Genomic DNA, 21,309 nt, shown 5'->3' on the forward strand with positions numbered 1-21,309 from the left:
AAATATTTAATGAGCTTATATGGCAAGTCATGCACAACACTTAACAATTTTTGTTTTCTGCTTCCTTTCACTGGGTTGTGAAATATTTCGTGGAAATGTTAAGTGTTTTTGTCATGGCTCTGTGTCTGATTCCCATATTTATCATCAATTTTGTGTCCCAGCTTGTTAGTTAGTCAGTTTGTGGCACAAAGCTAAATTTTTCTATGGAAAGAGGAACAAACTCTGTTACTCTTATATTTTATTAATGAAACTTACCACTGGGTGACCTATGAAGCATCTTTATTTTTTTAGTATTTGTTTATTTTGAGAGAGAGAGAGAGAGAAAGAGAGAGGCAGTAAGTGCATGCACGGGGAAGGGCAGAGAGGGAGGGAGAAAGAAAATCCCAAACAGGCTCTGATAGTGCAGAGCCTGACACAGGGCTCAGTCTCATGAACAGTGAGATGATGACCTGAGCCAAAATCGAAAGTTGGATGCTTAACCAACTGAGCCACGGAGCCACCCTGATGAGGATGATCACAGTGCAGTACTTGGCAAATATTATGAGTACAACAAATAGCACTATTATTTATTCTTTGCTTTACTGGGAAGCATGGTGACTCTGCAGTTATGTCTGAATTCTGTGTTTATATCAAGATTATTCCACCCTTCAACATAACATGCATCTTAATTGTAAGTCTAAAATAATTCTTAGTTATAGTGCCTATCTAGAAGACATTTTGTACATTTTTCAGAGGGCATGTCTGGAAACTCTCTGTTCTTGCTTTATATACCACATACTTTCACATTGTAACTTCCTGTATAATTGCCATGATATCATCTCAGCAGCAAGCAGATATTCCACAGTGAATAGTTACCATCAGACATGAGTAACTCTGTTTGACTCATATTGGTTTGGACTGAAGAGGGAAACATATTTCACGCACATATACACAGTCACACGTTGTAACTATGCAAACAGAATTGTTATTCTCAACCAAAACGCCACACAGAAATATCTTAAGCCTTTGGTTCAGCTCTGTTAGAGCCTCCAATTTGAAGAGATGAGAAGTGAAGCCGATAAAAGAATTGCCCCCTTTACCTGTTGACCGTGGTCTCAGCCCCCTAGCAGTGTTTTTTCCTGGTGATATGGTACGTCAGGACATTGCACAAACCGGGACCCTTCTCTTTTTATGGTTTGCTCTAGGTACTCAGCGTGCCAATGCCCGAGCTCCAGCCCCTTACAAGCGAGACTTTGAAGCCAAACTAAGGAACTTTTACAGGAAGTTAGAGACTAAAGGATATGGACAAGGCCCAGGGAAATTAAAGTAAGTCAAAGTGATACAGACCACAGGCTTGGGTGATGGAGAAGGGATGGGATGCAGTTGGGAATGTAGGAAATGGATTGTGATTTCAGATCACCAGTCTTTGTTTTACTCAGTGTAATGATTTTGATAATGATGTGTGAATTACAGGATCATCGAAAACAAAGTTCTGGAATTAAGTGCCATTCTGCTTAAGGTTTTAAAACAAACACCACGTTCCATGTAAAAATATAGGCAAAATAAAAAGCTGATTTGTTTCTCCTGAAAAGTACCTCTTTGTTGCTTACAGTATATTTGTTAGCCACGGGCTGTCACAGTGTCCTGTATCCCACATCATTGTCTCCTGACCTGACCTACTATAGGAACAGCACTTAGCTCTGTTTTGTTCTGTGAAATAAATGTCACTTGTCCAAGGAAATGTGTCATGAATGTTGTTTCTGCCTTTCTTTACCCACCTTTAAATGAGGAAATTAAACAACATCATGCTGTTTGGCCTAGAATCATTTTCATTCCCTCCTTACCCACGCCTCCTTCATCCTCACCTCCACCACCGCCCCGCGTACCCAGCGGAGGTCACTATGCCACCTGAGAGAAGACAAGGAGGCAGGGTCTACACTGCCGTACCCAGGGTGCTGGGTGCCTGGGAGGAGACACAGGAGCCCCTCCCCCGTCCCACCAGCGTCCCCGCTCACCCCCTACGGGGAGGGCTCGCTCAAGTATATTCACAGGTCCTACTTTCCACACCCTCGAAGCACTTCAGCTTTGAGCTTCACCTTTTTCATGCTTTCCGTAAGTACAGCTTGAGCTCAGGCTTCCTGGCGTTCAGCCTGTTATCTCCCTTTCTGTGACTGCACTAACGGCAAATCAGTATCTGCTTCAGGATGACTTTTACTATCATCATCACAAGCTGCAAGTATCATTCATTCGTATCTGTCACTCGGGGAACCTCAGAGTCATAACTGTGTCTTCTTTGGAGAGCATGGAGAATTTTTTTTCCCTTCTCCTGGTACTGAAAAGCCTTTCCCTGCATACTTAGTAATTGAATTCCTTGGCTAGGTACATTCACGCTTAAAGCATGGCCTCATAGGGCTGTCCTCTCTTTACTAAACAAAAGCTTTGGGTCTGTGTTTTATTGTCACCTTCCTTCTGGGGTAAACTGATTTGACCGTTCAGAAAGGACTCACCAGCTAGTCTCATGTTGTAGGTGGAGTGTTCCACTTAGGTAATCATTTGCTTATGTAATTTTGACTTCTGCTGTTAAGAGCAAAAGCCAAATGTGTGCATTTGCAGACAACCATGTATTAAGTCACTCCAGTTTTCACCTCGTTAATTATGGCAAGTGGAAATGGAATCAAAAGTGCTCAGTTCCAGGTAGATGAGGATTAGGAAATAATCTGTTTCTCAAATTGTCTCTTTATGGACAGGTTAATTATCAGAAGAGATCACTTACTGGAAGACGCTTTTAATCAAATTATGGGCTACTCCAGAAAAGACTTGCAGAGAAATAAGCTGTACGTCACATTTGTCGGGGAGGAAGGGTGAGTAGAACAGAGAAGTGGCGTGTGGAACACGGCTGCGGCTGCACAGCGGACGCTTCACCACATGGTCGCTGTGGTTGCCTGAAACAGGAAACCCTTCTGGCAGGAAATGCCGTTCTCAAACACTTAAACCTCTGGGCTTTTTTTTTGTTTTTAAAACTTCCTCTGGTTTTTAAATCATTTGACATAGAAATTCTTGGGTAAACACTAGTAACTATACATCACTTTTGAGAGCAGAAGCGGGTTTGGTTTCTTCTTCATGCATATTTCTTTCTTAAAGGGAAGACGTGGGGCTGTGAGGGACAAAACAGGAATTCTGACATCTGTGATTGTGTCATCTGCACCGGGGTGGAAGGAGAACCCGCTTCCCCTGTTAAATAAGCTCATGAAATGAGAATCCTGTTCTACTGAGAAGCTTTTACAGCAGTAACTCCTGGGCCTCAGTTCTTGTTTCTCTGTCACCAGTTTTTGTCTTTTCTGAGGGACAGCAACACACCTACCAAAATAACCACCTGCCGTAAACAAATGTCTCTGGCCTTCTGTGACTCTTCCATGCGTGTGCTCGTAGAGGGAAGGGTTAAGAAACGAAGGCGTGAAGCCTCCTACGCACTGTTTACTGCGTCCACACACATGACAGTTGTTCTGTAACACTTCAGAAGGTGACAGCTCTCCCCCTGTCCAGACCCCTTCCTCCTTCCTCCTTTCAGGTCTGGGTTTCAAGTCTCAGCACCTTCTTTGTAACCCAGCCATCACTAGAGCCAATTTCAAAAGTACCACATGATAGCCTGAACTCTGGTTGTTTTCTTGACTCTGTTGATTTGGATCATTTTAAAGTTCCCCTTCTCAGTCCTGCCTGAGAAATAAAGTGTACTAGATTATGGATTCATAGCAGTAATGTCCAACAAATTCAGCCATTCAATAGATGGTTAATTTGGAGCCTCCAAAATATAAAATAACTCGCATGTGCTAAGGGAAAAAGATAACAGCAAAATCAGGATTCAAAACTAGGCTTTTCATCCAGGACTCTTGGACCAGCACTGGGATATAAGCAAAACTCCTGAACTCTGGTCTATCAGAATTTTTTCTACCTGTGGATCTTTTCACTATGCCAGCTGACTAATAACCCCTGCTCTTGTCACATATACTGTGTGTAGTCTCCCAGCTATAACTACGTTAAAGTAAAATATTATATATGAAAACGGTACTGAGTGACAGAATTTGGGCAGAAGCTTGTCCCAGACGTGTTTTCATTGCTGAAGTGCATTGATAGACTTCTAGCTTACATTGGCTTAAGATGCAGGTGCACAACTGAAAATGAAGGCAAGTGTTTTAAGCCAAATCATAGGTGTGCATGGTATTCCAAATATTTCCTTACATAACTCGTCTCATTTGGATGAGAATACTTTTCCTCCCCCAGGAGTCCAGCTGCCTTCCTTCTTCATTGGTCCATAGTTTGTTGAGATCTCAGAGATGTCGGGAAGAGTCTTTGGAAGCCCTGGTACTGAAGTTTGAATAGAGCGGATGCTTATCATGCTTGATCATCCTCAAGTAGTTGTCCTCTGATCTGGACTGATGACATCTGTTCCTAGGAGGAGGCCCAGGCTGAGTGTGGCTTGATACCTTTGTATCTGATTGCCACTGATGTCCAAATGCTTCCTGTGTCCATCACCTGTCTCCTTCCTGTAACCCCAGAGGGAAAACAAGAGGTGGGGCATTTTGAAGTGTGACCTCAGCCATCAGGGACAATCTTAATCAAGCCCCTCTGTGGACAGGTTATTGAAGTTGGAATAATAGGGCCAGGTGACTGGTCTCATGGCTTTATCCATGTCAATGTCATACATATGGGTTATTAGATCTAGACTTTATATAACTTTGCTGTCAAGGCATTGAGAAAAAACATATACTGTTTTGAAAGATTAAAATAGCATTCTTGCTGAAAAAATAGAAACCTCAAAAACATATAAGTTATTTTAGCGTTTGCCACTTTGTCAAGCATATTGATTTAACTGCATTAAAATTAAAGATCATAATATTTCTTTCTGGATTATAATCAATATCCAAAGTGAAAATCTACCTAAATTTTTTACTGAAGTATAAATATAGAGGTGGAAGTCTTCTATAACTCTCCCCTCATTAATTTTAATGTTCTCAAAATGTGTCATGTCTAGCCCCAGTAATAGGTATTTAAAAACATATATACCCAAGTGGCTAGCTTTGGTTTCTAATAGCATTCTTCAATAAAAGGAACTAGATTCCTTGGAGAAATGACTGATTCTAGGACTGGGGTGGGAAAGATACAAGATTGAGCTTGAAAAGAAGTAAAGAAGTGTTCAAAACATCCACAGTGGTGGGAGGATGTGAGAGGGACTCCAGAGCCCACTGAAAGATCTCCCAGGGGCCCAACGTAGAATAATTTGAGCAAGAAAATAAATAAAGTAGGATTAGATTATAACCCAAAGTATATGATAAATATCTGTAATGATAGAAATATATGATTGAATAAGTAAATAAATGAAGAATGGACAAATCTCCTGTGCAGAAGCGTTCCAAATAATTCAGCATAATTCCTCACTCTTTAATTGTGGGGTGCACATAATGACTTTCTTCCAAGAGTACAATATGGGAAGGAGGAAAAAGAAGTAGGTCCAGAGTGGAGAAGCCTGGCACACAGTCAGTCCGGTGATCAAGGTTAAAATCAACAGTCATATATCATGTTAATAGTATATACCCTTCACATGATGTGATGAAAATGGCACTTAATCTCTACAGTCTTTGTCCTCAACACCCATAATGTCAGTCTATTCATGAGAAAAACTTCAGATTAATCCAAATTAATCCAGATTAATCGACATCCTGTACGATACCTTACCAGTCTCCTTAAAACTGTTAAGGTCATCAGGGGCACCTGGGTGGCACAGTCGGTTAAGCATCCGACTTCAACTCAGGTCACAATCTTGTATCTCGTGAGTTCCAGCCCTGCATCAGACTCTGTGCTGACAGCTTGGAGCTTGGAACCTGCTTCACATACTGTGTCTCCCTCTCTCTCTCTGTCCCTACTCCGCTAGCACTCTGTATCTCTTTCAAAAATAAATAGATGTTAAAAAAAATTTTTAACTCTTATGGTTATCAAAAACAAGGAAATTCTGAGAAACTGGCACAGCCAAGAGGAACCTAAGAAAACATGACAATGAAACATTAATACGGCATTTTGGATGAGGGACGTTAGGTAAAAACTAAGGAAATCTGAACACAGTATCAATTTTAGTTAATAATAATGTCTCAGTATCTGTTAATTATAATTAATGTAAGGTGTTTGTAAGAGGGAACTGGACATATAAGAATTCTCTATATTATCATTGCAACTTTTCTGTAAGTAAAAAACTACTCTGAGACAAAATATTTACTAAATAAAGCATATAGTCAGGATTTGGGAGATCTAGGAAATGTTTCCCTGAACAACTTTTCTTACTTCCCTATTGTCCGGTGAGAGAGTGCCACCAGCATGACTTCTGGGTACACATATACTTCCTTCTGCACTTAAGGTCAGAAGAATAATATGTATGTAGAAATGGTTAATTCTGTGGAAAGTCCAAATGAGTGGGGGTAGTGCTGGGGAGGGACAGAGAGAGAGGGAGAGAGAGAATCGTAAGCAGGCTCTGCGCTGTCAGCGAAGAGCCGGACTCTGGCTCAGTCTCACCACTGTGAGATCCTGGCCTGAGCCAAAATTAAGGGTCAGCCGCTTAACCGACTGAGCCACCCACGTGCCCCCAAAAGGGATTTATTTTTAAGCAAATTGCATCTCCTCACACTCCAAAAAAAGTATGAATTAACAGATTCACAGACTTCAGCTCTGCTTTAAGCTGTTTCTTTGCATAAGTCTGACATACGTATGTATTATTCTGAAATGGAAGAGCTAAATCAAAAGAAATTATGAGAAAATTTATAGTCAGAAATTTACAGGATAACTACAAAGTCCATGTGAGGTAAAATTAATCTCAGATTATTGGCAATAACCTATATTCATTTTTAAAAATACAAAAATAGCCCTAGAGCCTATGAATGCAAATTTATTAACTAATTAACTAACAAGTAATTATCATTTCTCACTAAAATAATGTTATGGTTCGCTTTTTACAAAACGTAGACAGTTTCTAAGCAAACCACTGTGATTTAATTTGGTCAGAGCTGGAGGTTTTGTTCTAGTCATTACATTTTCCACCCAAGTTAATTTGATTATCTGCCCTTGCAAAGTGGAGAGGGTAGGAAGTCAGCAGTAGCAGAATGGGTGGAAACTGAGTCATCTTGACAGAATGTGATGGGAAATTGCATGCATGTGGTTACCTCTTTCTGTCAGGCTTCTGTCTGCCGGAGAGTTGCTTCTCTAGGAAGGAGGCCAGTAGAGCACTGCATAGTCTCCAACATAATATTTTTTTCTGAATCAAAAGCCCTAGCAACTAAAGCTTACATGGTGTCAAAAGTTAGGCAGACTTTCATGCTCTGATAAGGTGTCCAGGGCCATTAACTTCTTAGTACCCTGAACAGTGAGGAAAGAATGGCCTGGATAAAGAAAGGATGTTTACACTGTGATTGCCTCACCTCTATTTTCCCTCGATGGCCAAGTCTTTAAAAGGCACCTTTCTTTAAGGAAGAATGAGTTCATTATATGTAAGGTGCCATCTATTGACATCAATCATCTGTCTTGCAAAGCCACGCTTGGACTAGGGAGGGGCCGTGTGCAAACAGTTGTAGTTTGGGGGTTTAAGAACAGATGAGCTCCTTCTGTCTGTTTCTCCTGAGGCAGGCAAATGAATGTATCTAAGGAGGATGAGATCTGAAACAGTTTTCCTGCATCTGGGCTTATAAAATAACCAGTAGCTCTTACAGATGACTGGTCTAATCCTCGCTAGAAGTTGTTTGGGGGTCTGGGCTTGACCACTTATTCCTGAGTAAAGCTGCAAGCTAAACTTTATGGTGCTGCTTGTTTTCCTCCAAAAAGAGACATTGGCAGGGTAGCCCCAATAATCCAAGCGCTGCTGAAGAAGGGTGCTTCTGCATAGGCTTGGGCTTGGTATCACCAGGTAGAATTTTGTTTGTCACACTAATTGCTTGCAAAATTCTTTACTCACCCAGCAGACCTTCTTAAGTAGCTCAAGAACTAATGCCTTGCTGCTATAAATACCCCAGGGTGAATCAGAAGGTGAGTAGGAAGGCCATGTGTGCCTGAACCAACTATTAAGAAAGCAGCGCTTTCCCTCCTTCCAGAAAACTTGTAGAAACAATGGTGTGACTTCCTGGTGCCACCATCCTCCTCCATTCAGTAGCCTCCTTACATTGGAATACTTTGTTTTGAGTAATTTTTAGTTGAAAATAAAGAACAGGAGAGTAAAATTATGAAATTAATTATTATAACAAGTAATGAATACCACTGACAACTTGGGTGCTTTTGGCCCAGCAACAAGATGGGATTTAAAATGCTTTCTCAGCACTTCATGGGCTCAAAACTACACTGCCAGCCGAAAGACATCTGTGTGTATTCCGAAATGCCCTCAGATGCAGCTGTTGTGTGGCTACACACCCGTTGTCCGGAGTTTCTGTATTTCCGTGCCAAGCCTTTAGCTGTGGAACCAGCAAAACAGGAATGTAACAAACCATCGCTGTGATATGAGTCATATTAACTATTTATATGGAAGAAGTTGCTAAAACATTGCAGGGAGCACGAGGTGCCCTGCTAGGACATGTCTTACTGAATTAGGTAGACTTATATCACTTGTAATCTATAGCCTGGACTCAGGTATGCATTCTAAGCTTTGGATTATAATCGAATATAATTTTTTAAAACTGTCTTGGCTTGAGAGTGGCTCTATCAGTGCTGCTAGAGTTAAAAAACAAATAAACAAGCAAAAAAAAAAAAAAAAAGAACCCTAGCAGATAAAAACCTGACCAGTTAGAGAAGATTCATTTTCCTCCTAGAGGAACTATTATTAGCTTTGTTCTCTCTTGGGAGCAAAAAAAGGAGTTTTACTTTTCACTTTAACATTTCAGGGAACACTGTCCTTATCTTTAGCCACAATCAGCTCCTATCATAAACAAAGAACCAATCAGTGAGGTACCTTTTTGTTGTTTTAACAACTTTACCTTATTAGAAGATATTAGACCTGGAGGGACAAGCACTAAGCTTTCTAAGTATAATTCACTTGAGAGATTTCTGACAATGTGTGCAAATTGAGTTGTCTTTTAGGGATTGGCATACCCCTGTCAATATTACTGAATGACTCTACCACCAGAAGGCAAACTTGTGTAAAATTATTCATTCTACTAGATTGTCAAATAACAATATAAATTATGTTGATTTTCTTTAGAGAACATCGGGGAACTCCACACATGGATTCAACAATAGATACTGATCCCCTGGGGTAAATCAGGCTAAAGTACTTAGAGTACAAAAATGAGAAAGAGACACAGTCCCCGTTCTCTGTATGGCTACAGCCTAAATGTGCAGACAGAGGAAACACAGGTTATAATAAACAGGTCATTATAATACACTCTGGTAGGCATGGTATTATGGAAACACTAGAGTTGAAGCTCACAGAAAACCTACTCTTTCTAACTGAATGCCACCATTTAACTTTAAGCAGCTATAAACCCATTTTTCTTATACCAGTTGTCTCTTTGTAAGAAAACTGTCTCATAAAACTGGCTTATGTTTCAGTTGTCTGTGGCCCTTACCCATCATGTGCTTCGACTGTGTTTGAAAGGGCTTGCGGGTCGGGGCCCCTGCAGACCAGAGCTCACTCACAGTCTCACACTTAGTAGTTGTGACTGTTAAAGTTCAAACACCCTTGGGTACTGTAGTCATTATTTCCTTGATGGAATCTTCCCAAAGATGAATATTTATAGTAAGCAAGGTATGTTAATAAAGTAGCATTTTTCTCCTCCTTTCTTTTATCCTACATTGGCAAAGTTTCTGTAAAAGGCCAGATATTAAATATTTTAGGCTTAGTAGGCCATACATTTCTTGTACTTACTCAGTTCTGCCACTATAGTGGGAAAGCAGCCACAGACAACATGTCATCAAATGTACATGGCTGTGTTCCCATAAAACTTTATTTATAAAGCTAGAGGATGGGTCAGATTTGGCACTCAGGCCATAATTTGCTGACCACTGCTTTATAAGCAATATTTTTATTGGTCTTGATAACTTAAATGTACTGACCAGTGGGCTGTAAGGAGTAATGAGTATTAAATGTGGGGTCAGGAAACCTGTGTCAAGGCCTAGAAGCCACCTCTGCAGCTTTCATTTGATCCAAGTCAGTGATTTCCTTCAGCCTCAGTCTTCTCTTCAGTAAAATGAGGGGATGTACAAAATGACTTCAAAAATGCCTTTGATCGGCATTCTCTATTTCTGGAAAAACACAGGGATCTGCTGATGAAATTCACCATTGATAGGAAACTTAAAGGGATGTTTTGCATCCACAGGGATCTGGGTAGAATTGGAGCATGGACTACATTTCACAAAGAGAAATTCAGTAGGAAGAAGTATAAAGTCTAGTACTTAGGTCCTTAAAAGATACAGCAACTTGCAGACAGGTTGGAAGACTCTTGGGATAAAGCAGCACAGGTGAAAGGTTTGAGCTGATGACTAGCACATATGAGTCAACAAAGTAAAGCACTGTCCCACAAGGAAAGGTGGCTTTAAGCTGCATTAGCAGAGAAGAATGTCCAGGAAGAGAGGACAGGGTTCTTTCTAAGCTCCGTGCTGACAAGACCACACCTGAAGTATTGTTATCAGTATTAGACACCACCCCATAGGTCAGACTTTGACACCCTGGAGAGTGTCCAGAGCAGAGGACCAGTGTGGCAAGGGAATTCCAGTCCTTCCTTGAGAGGAGATTGAAAAACGTGGCCATGTTCAAGAGTTTCAGAGGGTGTAGAGACCAGGGATTCAAAAACTGCTAAACTTAAGAGTTCCTATAGAAAATTACATCTTGGGGCGCCTGGGTGGGTCAGTCGGTTGAGGGCCCGACTTCAGCTAAGGTCATGATCTCATAGCTCCTGAGTTCAAGCCCCGTGTCGGGCTCTGTGCTGACAGCTCAGAGCCTGGAGCCTGCTTCAGATTCTGTGTTTCCCTCTCTCTCTCTGTCCCTACTCCGCTAGCACTCTGTATCTCTTTCAAAAATAAATGTTAAAAAAAATATTTTTTAAAGAAAATTAACTTCTCAAAAAATTTATATATTTACATCTAGATTAATACACAAAATATAGTAGGCACTCAAATATTTGTTGAAAGAAAGCCTCTAAGTATGTGAAGAGTGTTCAAGTATTCTGCTTGTTCTTGGTGGCGTCAGAGACCAGTAGGACCGAGGGAGGAAGCCACAGGCAGCTGCCACCGTCTTAGCTGTGGAGAGGTCGTCTGCGTCACTGTGCCCGGGAGGCAGCCCAGGTGCTGCTTTGGGAGTCCCCGTGGTAACCTTACACAGTCTCACCCATGCTGGTGGTCACCTGGTAGCCACAGTTATATTCAGCCGCCTCAAGACAGCAGTGCCTTCATATCACCTCCGGGCCTCGTGGGTTCTGAGAGCGTGTGCTGTGTTTGCCTCTTTCTGCACACACAGGCTTCCTGTCTACATTCACATTTCCCAAAGTGCGATGAGGACCAGAGGTGTGTGAGATGGTTTTAGCTATTACACACACTGACATTTTAAGAATATTTACATATTTTTAATGTGTATTAGAAAAAAATAAAGCTAGCACATCATAATTTCATAAATATTATATAAGAACAGGCTACCTTAGCAAAACAACATTTAAAGTTGATTTAATGAAACATGTGAAGCACACTTAACAGTACTATATATTCAGACATGGCAAAAGCTGAGAAAGCAGTGTGTGAATAGCTGAAGTACATTCTAAGTAAATTCTATTAAACTCTCAACAAGGAGCTATAAAAGCCATTTTATTTTTCTTACAAATATCCCATCTCTTTCTCCCACCCATAATAAAATAATTTTCCTCTATCGCACAATCTTATCACTGGACAAAGCTCAGATGATTTTTCTTTCTTTTTCATAAAAAAAATGGAGTAATGCCCACAGAGAAAATTCCAGAAGAGAAAAAAAATAGAGTGAACAAAAGAAATCTTATAAATCCCACCACCCAGCTTCCCGTTCCTCTCCAGCATCCCCAACCCTTGTGTGAACTTGTCATCATGGCTGAGGTGCACTTTATAGTTTTCATTTTAAATTTAGCATATCAGGTCGCTCTGTTACAAACTCCTCTGTGCTGCATTTTGTGCTCTCAGATTGCTGGCCACTCGTCATTCCTCAGAGCAAGCACAATTGTTTCTCCTGCCTCACCTTCGCCCCGATGTCTTTCTAAGTAAAATGGAATTTACACTGTAGTTGGTTCACGTGCTAGAGTTTCAGCCTTTTCTCTGGATTCCTTCCTTTAGGAAGCTTTAGAGATCCTCATTTTACTTCCCTATAATTTTCCTTGATGTTTCATAATTTAAAGTTTTCACTCAAACCCTGTCATTCCATTTTTTTGGCCTCTGATCTCCCTAGGGGGTCTTATATATCTGTACTCTCCTCTCACCAATTCATGAAAGTCTCTTTCTTCTCCCATTTCAAAATGTTTCAGAAATCTATAAGGACTCCATGTCCCGTGGATTTAGGTAGCTGAAATTCTCTGGTTTTACCCTGTTTAAGTGTTCCCAGTGTACTCTCCCTTTCTCTGTAACCCCAGACATTGAAAGCATTTACCTTTTTATATATGTGTATATGTACAATCAAATTATTGGCATATTTCCTGTTTTCATCCATCATCTAATGTGTACCTCTAGCCTTCGATATGCTTCATATAAACACCCATTCTGCTATTCTGGGTCAAGACATGGATAAGATCAGGACTCATGATCATTCACTTTATTCTGAAAATATATGGGCAATTAGGACTTGTTAATGACTGATAGAAAGTTGAGCTCTGTAGAAAATGTATCCAGTATGTGAAAAAATAATAATAACTGGTTATTCTTTCTGTGGATTTTTTTAAAGGCTTGATTACAGTGGACCTTCCAGAGAGTTTTTCTTCCTCGTATCCAGAGAACTCTTTAACCCATATTATGGCTTATTTGAATATTCAGCCAATGACACATACACAGTACAAATAAGTCCCATGTCTGCTTTTGTAGATAATCACCATGAATGGTAAGTATTTTTTCCCTAACACTTTTTTTCAATTGATTTTCTGTGATAGTAGTTTTTATAGGAACCCATATTTCTTTTAACAGTTTTTTTCCTTGTAAAAAAATCATAGTTTCAGTTTCATTAGACTCTTACTTTTGTTGTCAAATTTAAATATGCAGGAAGTCTCCAAGCTAGGGATAGATTCTATTCCACACTTAATCTTAGCCAAAAGACCGAGAGGTAATACATTCCAAAAGAGCAATTTTAAGTGAGCTGGGTAGAATTCAAAAGATTTTTTCCCGTTGAAAAAAGGTTCCAGATGATGTCAGGTTCCCAACAAAATCCCTAGATTCCTTTCTGCACCTTTGGGCATCTCTGAGCTCTGAGACCGGTTGGGAGAAGGTCCTGACCCAGAGGTCAGGCAGCCTCTAGAGCAGCTGGGGAAGACGCCAACACTGGGGATGGGGCAGAGCGCTGCCATGCCGGCTGACGGGGTGATGATGGCGTTCTAACAGGAGGGAGGGAGGGCGCGGTGCCCTGGAGGAACTGATGGTGGAAGAGAACCTGGCAGGACACTGGCTCCAAGTCACAGCAGTGGTACTTAACCCTGTTAGCTATTGAAATTTATAGCCAAGGACTGCTCCTTTCCTACTTTTTCACACAAAGTCATCAAGGAAAACTGGTCTAGGATTCCCCTCTGGGAATTACTTATTCTGAAAATCCTGAGTTGCACTCTTTCCAAACATCCTTACATATTTTTTTAATCCCTGCATTTATACACTTTAAATATCTCTATCACCCCTATTTGCTTGTTCCTGATTATTTATAGTAATAGCAACAAAAAAGAACCTAAGTAGGACTCATGGAAAAATTCTCTTTGAGTCATGAAGGTTAATATTGGTGGGTGGAGGGCATTAACTATTGGGACTTATTCTTCAAATTAACTTCATTTAGCTACAATTTGGAGTCCTCTGAACCATAGCTATTACATTTATGCTAACTTAGGTGGAAATAAAGAAAAACAAAGCTGCTGACATTCACCTTAAAATGGCTGTCTAATACTAAAATTACAGATGGACCATATGGACCTCAGTTTGGATTTTCACTTTGGGAAGGCATCAGAATTTCAAAGAGGTAGAAACCTGAGTACTTTTGAAAGAGAAAATAAGCATATGTCTCAGCAAATCCAATCATGACTGATGTATTTAGTAGTTTCCAAAGTGATTCAGAATATCTTGAAATTTTAGAGAACGGAATGTCCCAGGAGGAAACTCCCCCAAATGTCCACATGCATAATTCTTGGATGTTGACAATTACCATCCAGAATGGAGTTTGAGAGAGACCACGGATAGGAACTTTCTCACTCTGAGACTGGGCTTTTCCTCAAGAGGGGATTGGTGGTGGGTTTGTATTAGCGAAACTCTGCTCATGTTCTTGCAAGCAATCTAGGGACAACAGTTTCCCCACCACCACTGGTCTCGTTCTGTCATCTCTGAGAAGTGGCTTGGGGAAATTTCACTGACATGCTCACGGGGAATTCATGCTGACCATGTGGGGTGCTACATGGTGGATGCTATTAACATGAGGCGAAGGAATTATTAACAGAGTGAGGCAGATTTTTTTCCAGTAAATGTGAATATTGGCCTAATGAAGACACAGACTACACTGCACACAAACTCTCATGGACCCAGTAAGCAATCAGTCTTGCGCAAACTTATATGATTAGAGCTGGAAGGCATTCTAGAAAGCAGATAGAACCATTTAGAAACTGTTCCATGATGTATAAACTGCCTTGTGCTTTTTCTTCACAGGTTCCGATTCAGTGGTAGGATTCTTGGTCTTGCACTAATACACCAGTATTTGTTGGATGCCTTCTTCACACGGCCCTTTTATAAAGCTCTTCTCAGAATGTAAGAGTATTTTTATTGCTTGTATAATTAATATGTCAAAATGTAATATTTCTTTTATTAAAAAAGAGCCTTTTGTCAGTGTCATTTTATCTGCTTAGATGTCTGAAACTAATACAGTTTCCAATATGGTCACTGTGTTTTTCCCAACCCTTTATTTCTGTGTTGCCCATAAAGTCTTAGTTTTGCTTTATTCCAGAAAATCTATTCTCATTTGTTGCAACACATGTTTCTTCAAAACAATTGTACTTCAAATACAGCACTGGAATTCCTGTGGTATTAATGCCAATTATTAATAGAATAGTTGTGGATTAGTCTTGGTGACTCATAGCCCCCTATCCTTTATGAGAAGCATTTTATATATTGCTTTATGCAGACTTCAACTGCTTACTCTTGGTTCAAGTTTTCATTCTCCTTTGTTTTGTTTTTGTCATATTTTTTGTTTATGTGCTAGAGGTGGGCAGTCTCTTATTTTTCTTGAGACCTCCCTATATGCAAGATAGTAATTTATTATGGCAGATGAGAATTTAGCATTCACAGAACTTTTTCTTCATTGTTACCACAATGAAAGATTGCAACTATTGTAAAATGTAGAGCAAACAGTATCTGTCCTATAATCAGTAGTCATTTACAAGGCTAAACAGGAGAAGACAACTGTCTGGTAGGGGAATAGTAGCTCAAACTTGCAATGAGGAAGCATAGAATGATTGCTGGGTTCTGTCCAGCTGACAGAGGCCATGTGCATGCTTTCTGTAAAATGAAGCCTAGACTTCAAATGAAAGGAAAATGTTTCTAATGGGCTCTTAAGAAGGTCAGTAGGAAGACTTTTTGCTTTCCTTCCTTTTGGTGTCTGGGCAGATGAAACCCTGGGCCACTGGGTACTGTCCATTTGCCTCTGTTTCCCCTTGTCTGATTTGCACTTTCCCATTTCATTGCCTTCTCTCATCTTCTCTTATAAGCTTCCTGAAAGAGTGGTCTGTGCCGATGTGCCCTCAACAGCCTTTAGCCTGGCTTCCTTCCCACCAGTATCCCTTAGAAACTTTTAAAGAATAACTTTTAGTCCTTAACTCACTGGATCATCCTACTGCTTTGATACTGTTGATCACTCCCACGCCCAACCGCACCCATTTACTTTGAGTCTTTCCTCCACTGGGGTCCCTGACACCATTCTCTCCCAGGGCTCCTTTTCTTTTTATGTCTCCTACGTGGGCTTTTCCCCTGACTTTCCCTTAAATCTTGGTGTTCCTGGAGCTTCCATTCTTGTCCCACCACCACCCCCACTTTTCTCTCTTTATGTGCTGTCATGGGGAAATCTCTACACCTGTCTCTTCTTTTAGCTCAAATCTGCATCCTTAGTCTTAATCTTTGAGTTATAGGCTCATGTTGTCAACATTCCACTGAATGTCTCCACGTGCATGTCTCATAGGCATCTCAGAATCAACATGGTGAACACTCAACTCAGCTTCCTCAATCTAAAAATGTACCTTCTCCTGTGTGCTTAGTCACAGTTCATGGTGCCAGGATTCTCAGGTCGCTGGTCAGAGACTGGGAGTCACCCTCACACAGAGATGGCAGATACACAGCACAGGTTCTGCTCTTCCCCACTGCACACTCCACTGCCATGCTGTAGTTCACAAATCGTTTATCATACTTCTCTCCACTGAATTCGTTTTGGCCTCAGGAATTTTTTCAACTTAGAGTCCTCAAGACTGGTATGTAATCAGAGCTGGCTTGCAATATGAGTTGATTTGCCACCCTTATTTTGATATCCTTCTTTATACCCCCAATGAAACCGTTTACTAATGCCCATTTTTACCTCCTAAATAATTCTTAAATTCATATTCTCCTGTCTTTAGCTGTGCTCTTAAAATAAAACCCTTATCTTATTTTGGCCGGATTACTGTAGTGGTCTACTAATTGTTTCCACCATCTAATGGGAACCACCCCTCTCCCCACCCCCATTTTAAGTAATCCGCTAAACTGCGATCTCCAGAGAACAGTTTAAAATCATATCTCACATATGGTCATGTCATTTCTTGTCCTAAAATCATTCAGTAGTTCTGAAGCACAATGGTCCTTAGAATGATATTCAAGGTGTGGTCCCAGCTACCTTCCTAGCCTTTTCTGGACATGTCTTGTGATTAACTCTCTGATACCATCAATATGTTTGAATATTTGCCATGTTCCATACCCTTCTACTTTGTTAATATTGTTCTCTCCTCCCTTTCTTTTTCCCCTTCTCTGCCTTTACATCCATTCCCCTTTACCTCTCTATCTTTTAAACAGCTTACAAATTTTGATGTAGGTATTATCTACTCCAAAAAGATTTTTCTGAATCTCCAGGTTGAAGTCCTGTATTCTGACTGTGAGAACTCCCTGTATCTACCTTGTCTGTTGTTTTTAATTGGAGTGTAACATACATATAAGAAATACACAAATTATAAGTGTTACCCACTCTAGGTTATCATCATCACCTTATATTAATTGACCTATTTGTGTGCCTGTCTTCCCAACTAGACCTTTAGCCCCTTGAGGGCAGTAACTATTGTTCAAGTAGCTTTTAAGATGTCTGGCACATCCTTGATGCCTAATAAATGTTTCTACTGAACCAAACAAAATGACCTTTGAAATTGGGCTGATGGGAGAAAATTCAAAACAACAAAAGCAAATCAGTTGTTACCACCTTAAAAGAGGGTTATATAGTAATAACTTCATTGTATGCAGATTCTCTCTCCACAATAAAAAAAAAAAAGAGGAAAGAAGTATGGAAAACTATTATAATTGTAGAGAGATTCTGTGGCTTGCTGTTTTCAGAAACATGGAAATAGCAAACCATGAAGAAAAATGACATGTGAATATGGATCACATGATCTAGTCTTTGAAAAAAAATAACAGTTAAAGTACATTATAGCTACATACCAAAAATATCTAATTAGGGGAACAATGTTGGAAGGCAGTATAAAATATCCAAAAGAATATGGGACTCAAGTTGTCAACACCTGAGTTCCAGTTCCTGCTCTGACATTAGTCGTGGATGACTAGGCAAATGGCAGCCACTCTTTGTACCCCAGTTCCATGTCTGTAAAAGAAAGGAAAGGCTGGTTGATTTAAGACTTTTTATATATCCGGGATTTTAAAATCTTATTGCAGATACTTTGATTATTTAGCTTCTTTGGTTACTGAATTTGAGAACATTCCAGAAATCACTGCCTATTTTGTTGACCTTGTTCTTGTCTTCAGTTCTTAGTTTCTTTCCTGTGTGTTTGGGGTTTTCCTAACAGTCACCCCTACATATCTGCTTCTCTCTGTTTGTCGCCTTAGTCTGTGTGATCTGAGTGATCTCGAATACCTTGATGAAGAGTTCCACCAGAGCCTGCAGTGGATGAAAGACAATGATATTCATGACATCCTGGACCTGACATTCACTGTGAATGAAGAAGTTTTTGGGCAGGTCTGTGTATGTGAATCCCTGGTGACTAAGTGTGGTAATTAAAGGCTATTGGTTGGTGAAGAATTAATTCAGGAGCTAAGATCATCTGCTTATTTATTTGTGGCTTGTTGGATGGTTTCAACCCCCATTTACATACAGTCACGATAATTTTGGTTACAAAGGTTATTTAATGCCAACTGCAGAGTAAGATGGTCTAATTTATAGATTGTGGTAACTATTCATGTGTTATAAACAATCTTTTTATTTCCAACTATAATATCCACATAAGATTTTAGAATTGCCTTGTATAAAATAAAGCTTTTAAATGTCCATGCTATCCCAGAGTTGATTAAAGTATTTAATTGGCATTTGTACTTGACATTCATTCATGTTTAAGAACAGAAATTGTTTTAAAGATGAGGGATGGAATATTGTTTTGGTGAAGGTTTGAAAACATGTTTTTTTCCAAAGCTGGTAGAAAGGTTGGTTAATATGTTCAAAAATTACATACTGATTTATAGGTAGTATTCTTATTTACATATTAATATTTGGCTGGTCTTCTGAATTTCATGTTTTAGAAAAATTCTCAATTTAACATTCACTTAAATGTAATTCTGCTTCCTTAAGGCAAATCTTTACTTAGATATTGGCTTTTGATATGTAGTTGATTCTGAACCCTAATGGAATTTGTGAAAATGTGTTTTTGCCAAACATTCTAATACCAGTGGGGCAGAACCTGGAGCTAATTTATTTTCATTTAAAAGTCTTAGTCAGGATTTAAAACTTAACTTTCAGTACTCACAATATATAGATTTTTAACCCCTGAGTCTTTCAGACATCAGCTCAATGCCTGGTTTTCACTGAGCATCGGTGTGTGTGGGGGCTCCATGGTGCACCCCTCCCCCCACTGCTTATGGGAATCACCCTCCCGGCCTGGCCAGGGCAGGGACAGGTAGCTGGACTACTTCGGCTCATTGGTAGCAGTATTATTACAACACCAAGAGTATTGCTTTATATTCAATGTCTTGTTTTGTTTCTTTTTCATCTCAGATTACCGAACGAGAATTAAAACCAGGGGGTGCCAATATCCCGGTCACGGAGAAGAACAAGAAGGAGTACATTGAGAGGATGGTGAAATGGAGGATTGAGAGGGGTGTTGTTCAGCAGACGGAGAGCTTAGTGCGTGGCTTCTACGAGGTAAAGTGGGAGTGGGGTTTCACAGGCTGCTATCTATGATACCACAGTCCGTCTTCTGGTGCCTTATTTGTGTGCAATATTTCCATTTTTCTTCTGTTGTATGTACTATTGCACTCTCAATTTTAAAACTCCAATATATTTTTTATATGTTTCAAGGACACAAAAAAGTTCTATGCCCTCTTACAAGAGATCTCAGAAATAAAACGATGAACTTGAGTAGCATTTCACGACTTAATGACCACTAATCACGTTGAAGTCATCCATCTTACTCATGCTTTGACATGGGTAATCACATCTCATGCTTGATATGTGAAGTGATTGTATCTGAGGGTTCGAATGAGTTGTTACAAACCCTCCATGTGACTTCCTCTCGAGGAGCATGAGGTCTTTTTAAAAGAGAAAAACAAACTGGATTAATCAGGGGTCAGTTTTTAAAAGATAATTCCGTCGAGGAGCTCATCCATCTTGTACTAAAATTTATCGAGAGCTTTGCAGTCTTCAAAGTGCCTATACAGGGCACTTCCGTAGTATTCCTAAAATTCCCTGTGCCCTCCTTTTCTGATGAGGCTTAATTACAGCCTAGATTTCTCCTGACTCAAAGGCCATGCCCTGCATTCTTCTTCCTCCACAGGTGGTGGATGCCAGGCTGGTGTCTGTTTTTGATGCAAGAGAACTGGAGCTTGTCATCGCGGGCACAGCTGAAATCGACCTGAGCGACTGGAGAAACAACACAGAATACAGAGGAGGTGAAATGTGATTTAGAGATGGCTGGACTTTTAAGTTTCATATTAAGGGGAAGCAAATGGTTAGCATGCAATTCTGAGTCCAGGACAGGCAAGGCACTCCGTATTATAATCATAGGTCTGCCGCAGTCTCCTCTGAGACCTTGGGCAAGGTACATTCCCTCCTTTTCCTAGTTACGTCATCCCTCGAGTGGAGGAAGGACTGTGTACACACCATCTGAGGATGTCATAACTGTTAATTGTTGGTGAAGAAATGGGACCATAAGAACACTAATTAATTGTTTTATGTGTTGTTACTGAAGCACCAAGGAGCTCACATCCAGCTGGTCAAACTCCACCTCGTCACCCTTCATTCTCAGACTTGAGGCGACACACCCTCTAAGCTTCCCAAAGGCAGATTTATGCATTTCACTGACCCTCTTACCAGTCATAATTCACAGTTGAAACACATAAATGGAATAGGACATGGTTCTCAGAATTCAAGAAGCTTATTGAGCAGGCCCTTCTAAATTCAAGCATGAAGTTCAACTGAAAAGGAAACGACTGTAAGAGTCATTAAACCTGCATTACATGACAGTTCACTGCCAGGGAAGCTTCAGAAGTGGCGCTTCTGTAGATCGCTATAAATTCTCAATTAGCAGTTGGAACTGAAGCCATTGAAATCTCATTACTAAGTCAATACACTTAGAAAGAGACCTGATGGTGATCCAGAGTTAGTTTTATCCCATAATTCTAAGCAAAGAAAGAATACATTTTCTGAAATTTATTGCAGAACAATAGTCTTCAGAAAGTCGTGACAAATTGCAATTGTTTTTTGTTTTGATTTTGGTTTTTGTTTTTTAATTCAGAATGTAAGGTTAGTAGTAGTTCTGAACTTGGAAAGTAAAAACTACAAACTTTAAGTACTGAATTAATCACTAGCAGAATAACCTGAGAGTTGAACATCTATATCTCCAGTTATCTGTAAATTGAAACAAAAGATTTAAAATATTTTTTTTTAAGTTTGGAGTA

At 40.0% G+C, this 21,309-nt stretch overlaps 1 protein-coding gene across 1 annotated transcript in view; it reads left to right on the top strand.

Moving 5' to 3' along the window:
• The window catches only part of HECW2 (HECT, C2 and WW domain containing E3 ubiquitin protein ligase 2), a 221,801-nt gene that overhangs the window by 180,586 nt on the left and 19,906 nt on the right, over nt 1-21,309 (top strand). The window contains exons 19-25 of the mRNA XM_029934189.1: nt 1,185-1,305; nt 2,727-2,840; nt 12,890-13,042; nt 14,833-14,931; nt 18,250-18,379; nt 19,409-19,555; nt 20,187-20,301. Of these exons, the coding sequence (XP_029790049.1) occupies nt 1,185-1,305; nt 2,727-2,840; nt 12,890-13,042; nt 14,833-14,931; nt 18,250-18,379; nt 19,409-19,555; nt 20,187-20,301 (879 nt within the window). The remainder of the gene's footprint in view (nt 1-1,184; nt 1,306-2,726; nt 2,841-12,889; nt 13,043-14,832; nt 14,932-18,249; nt 18,380-19,408; nt 19,556-20,186; nt 20,302-21,309) is intronic.

This window comes from Suricata suricatta, chromosome 3, assembly GCF_006229205.1.
Source record: "Suricata suricatta isolate VVHF042 chromosome 3, meerkat_22Aug2017_6uvM2_HiC, whole genome shotgun sequence".
Lineage (NCBI taxonomy): Eukaryota > Metazoa > Chordata > Mammalia > Carnivora > Herpestidae > Suricata > Suricata suricatta.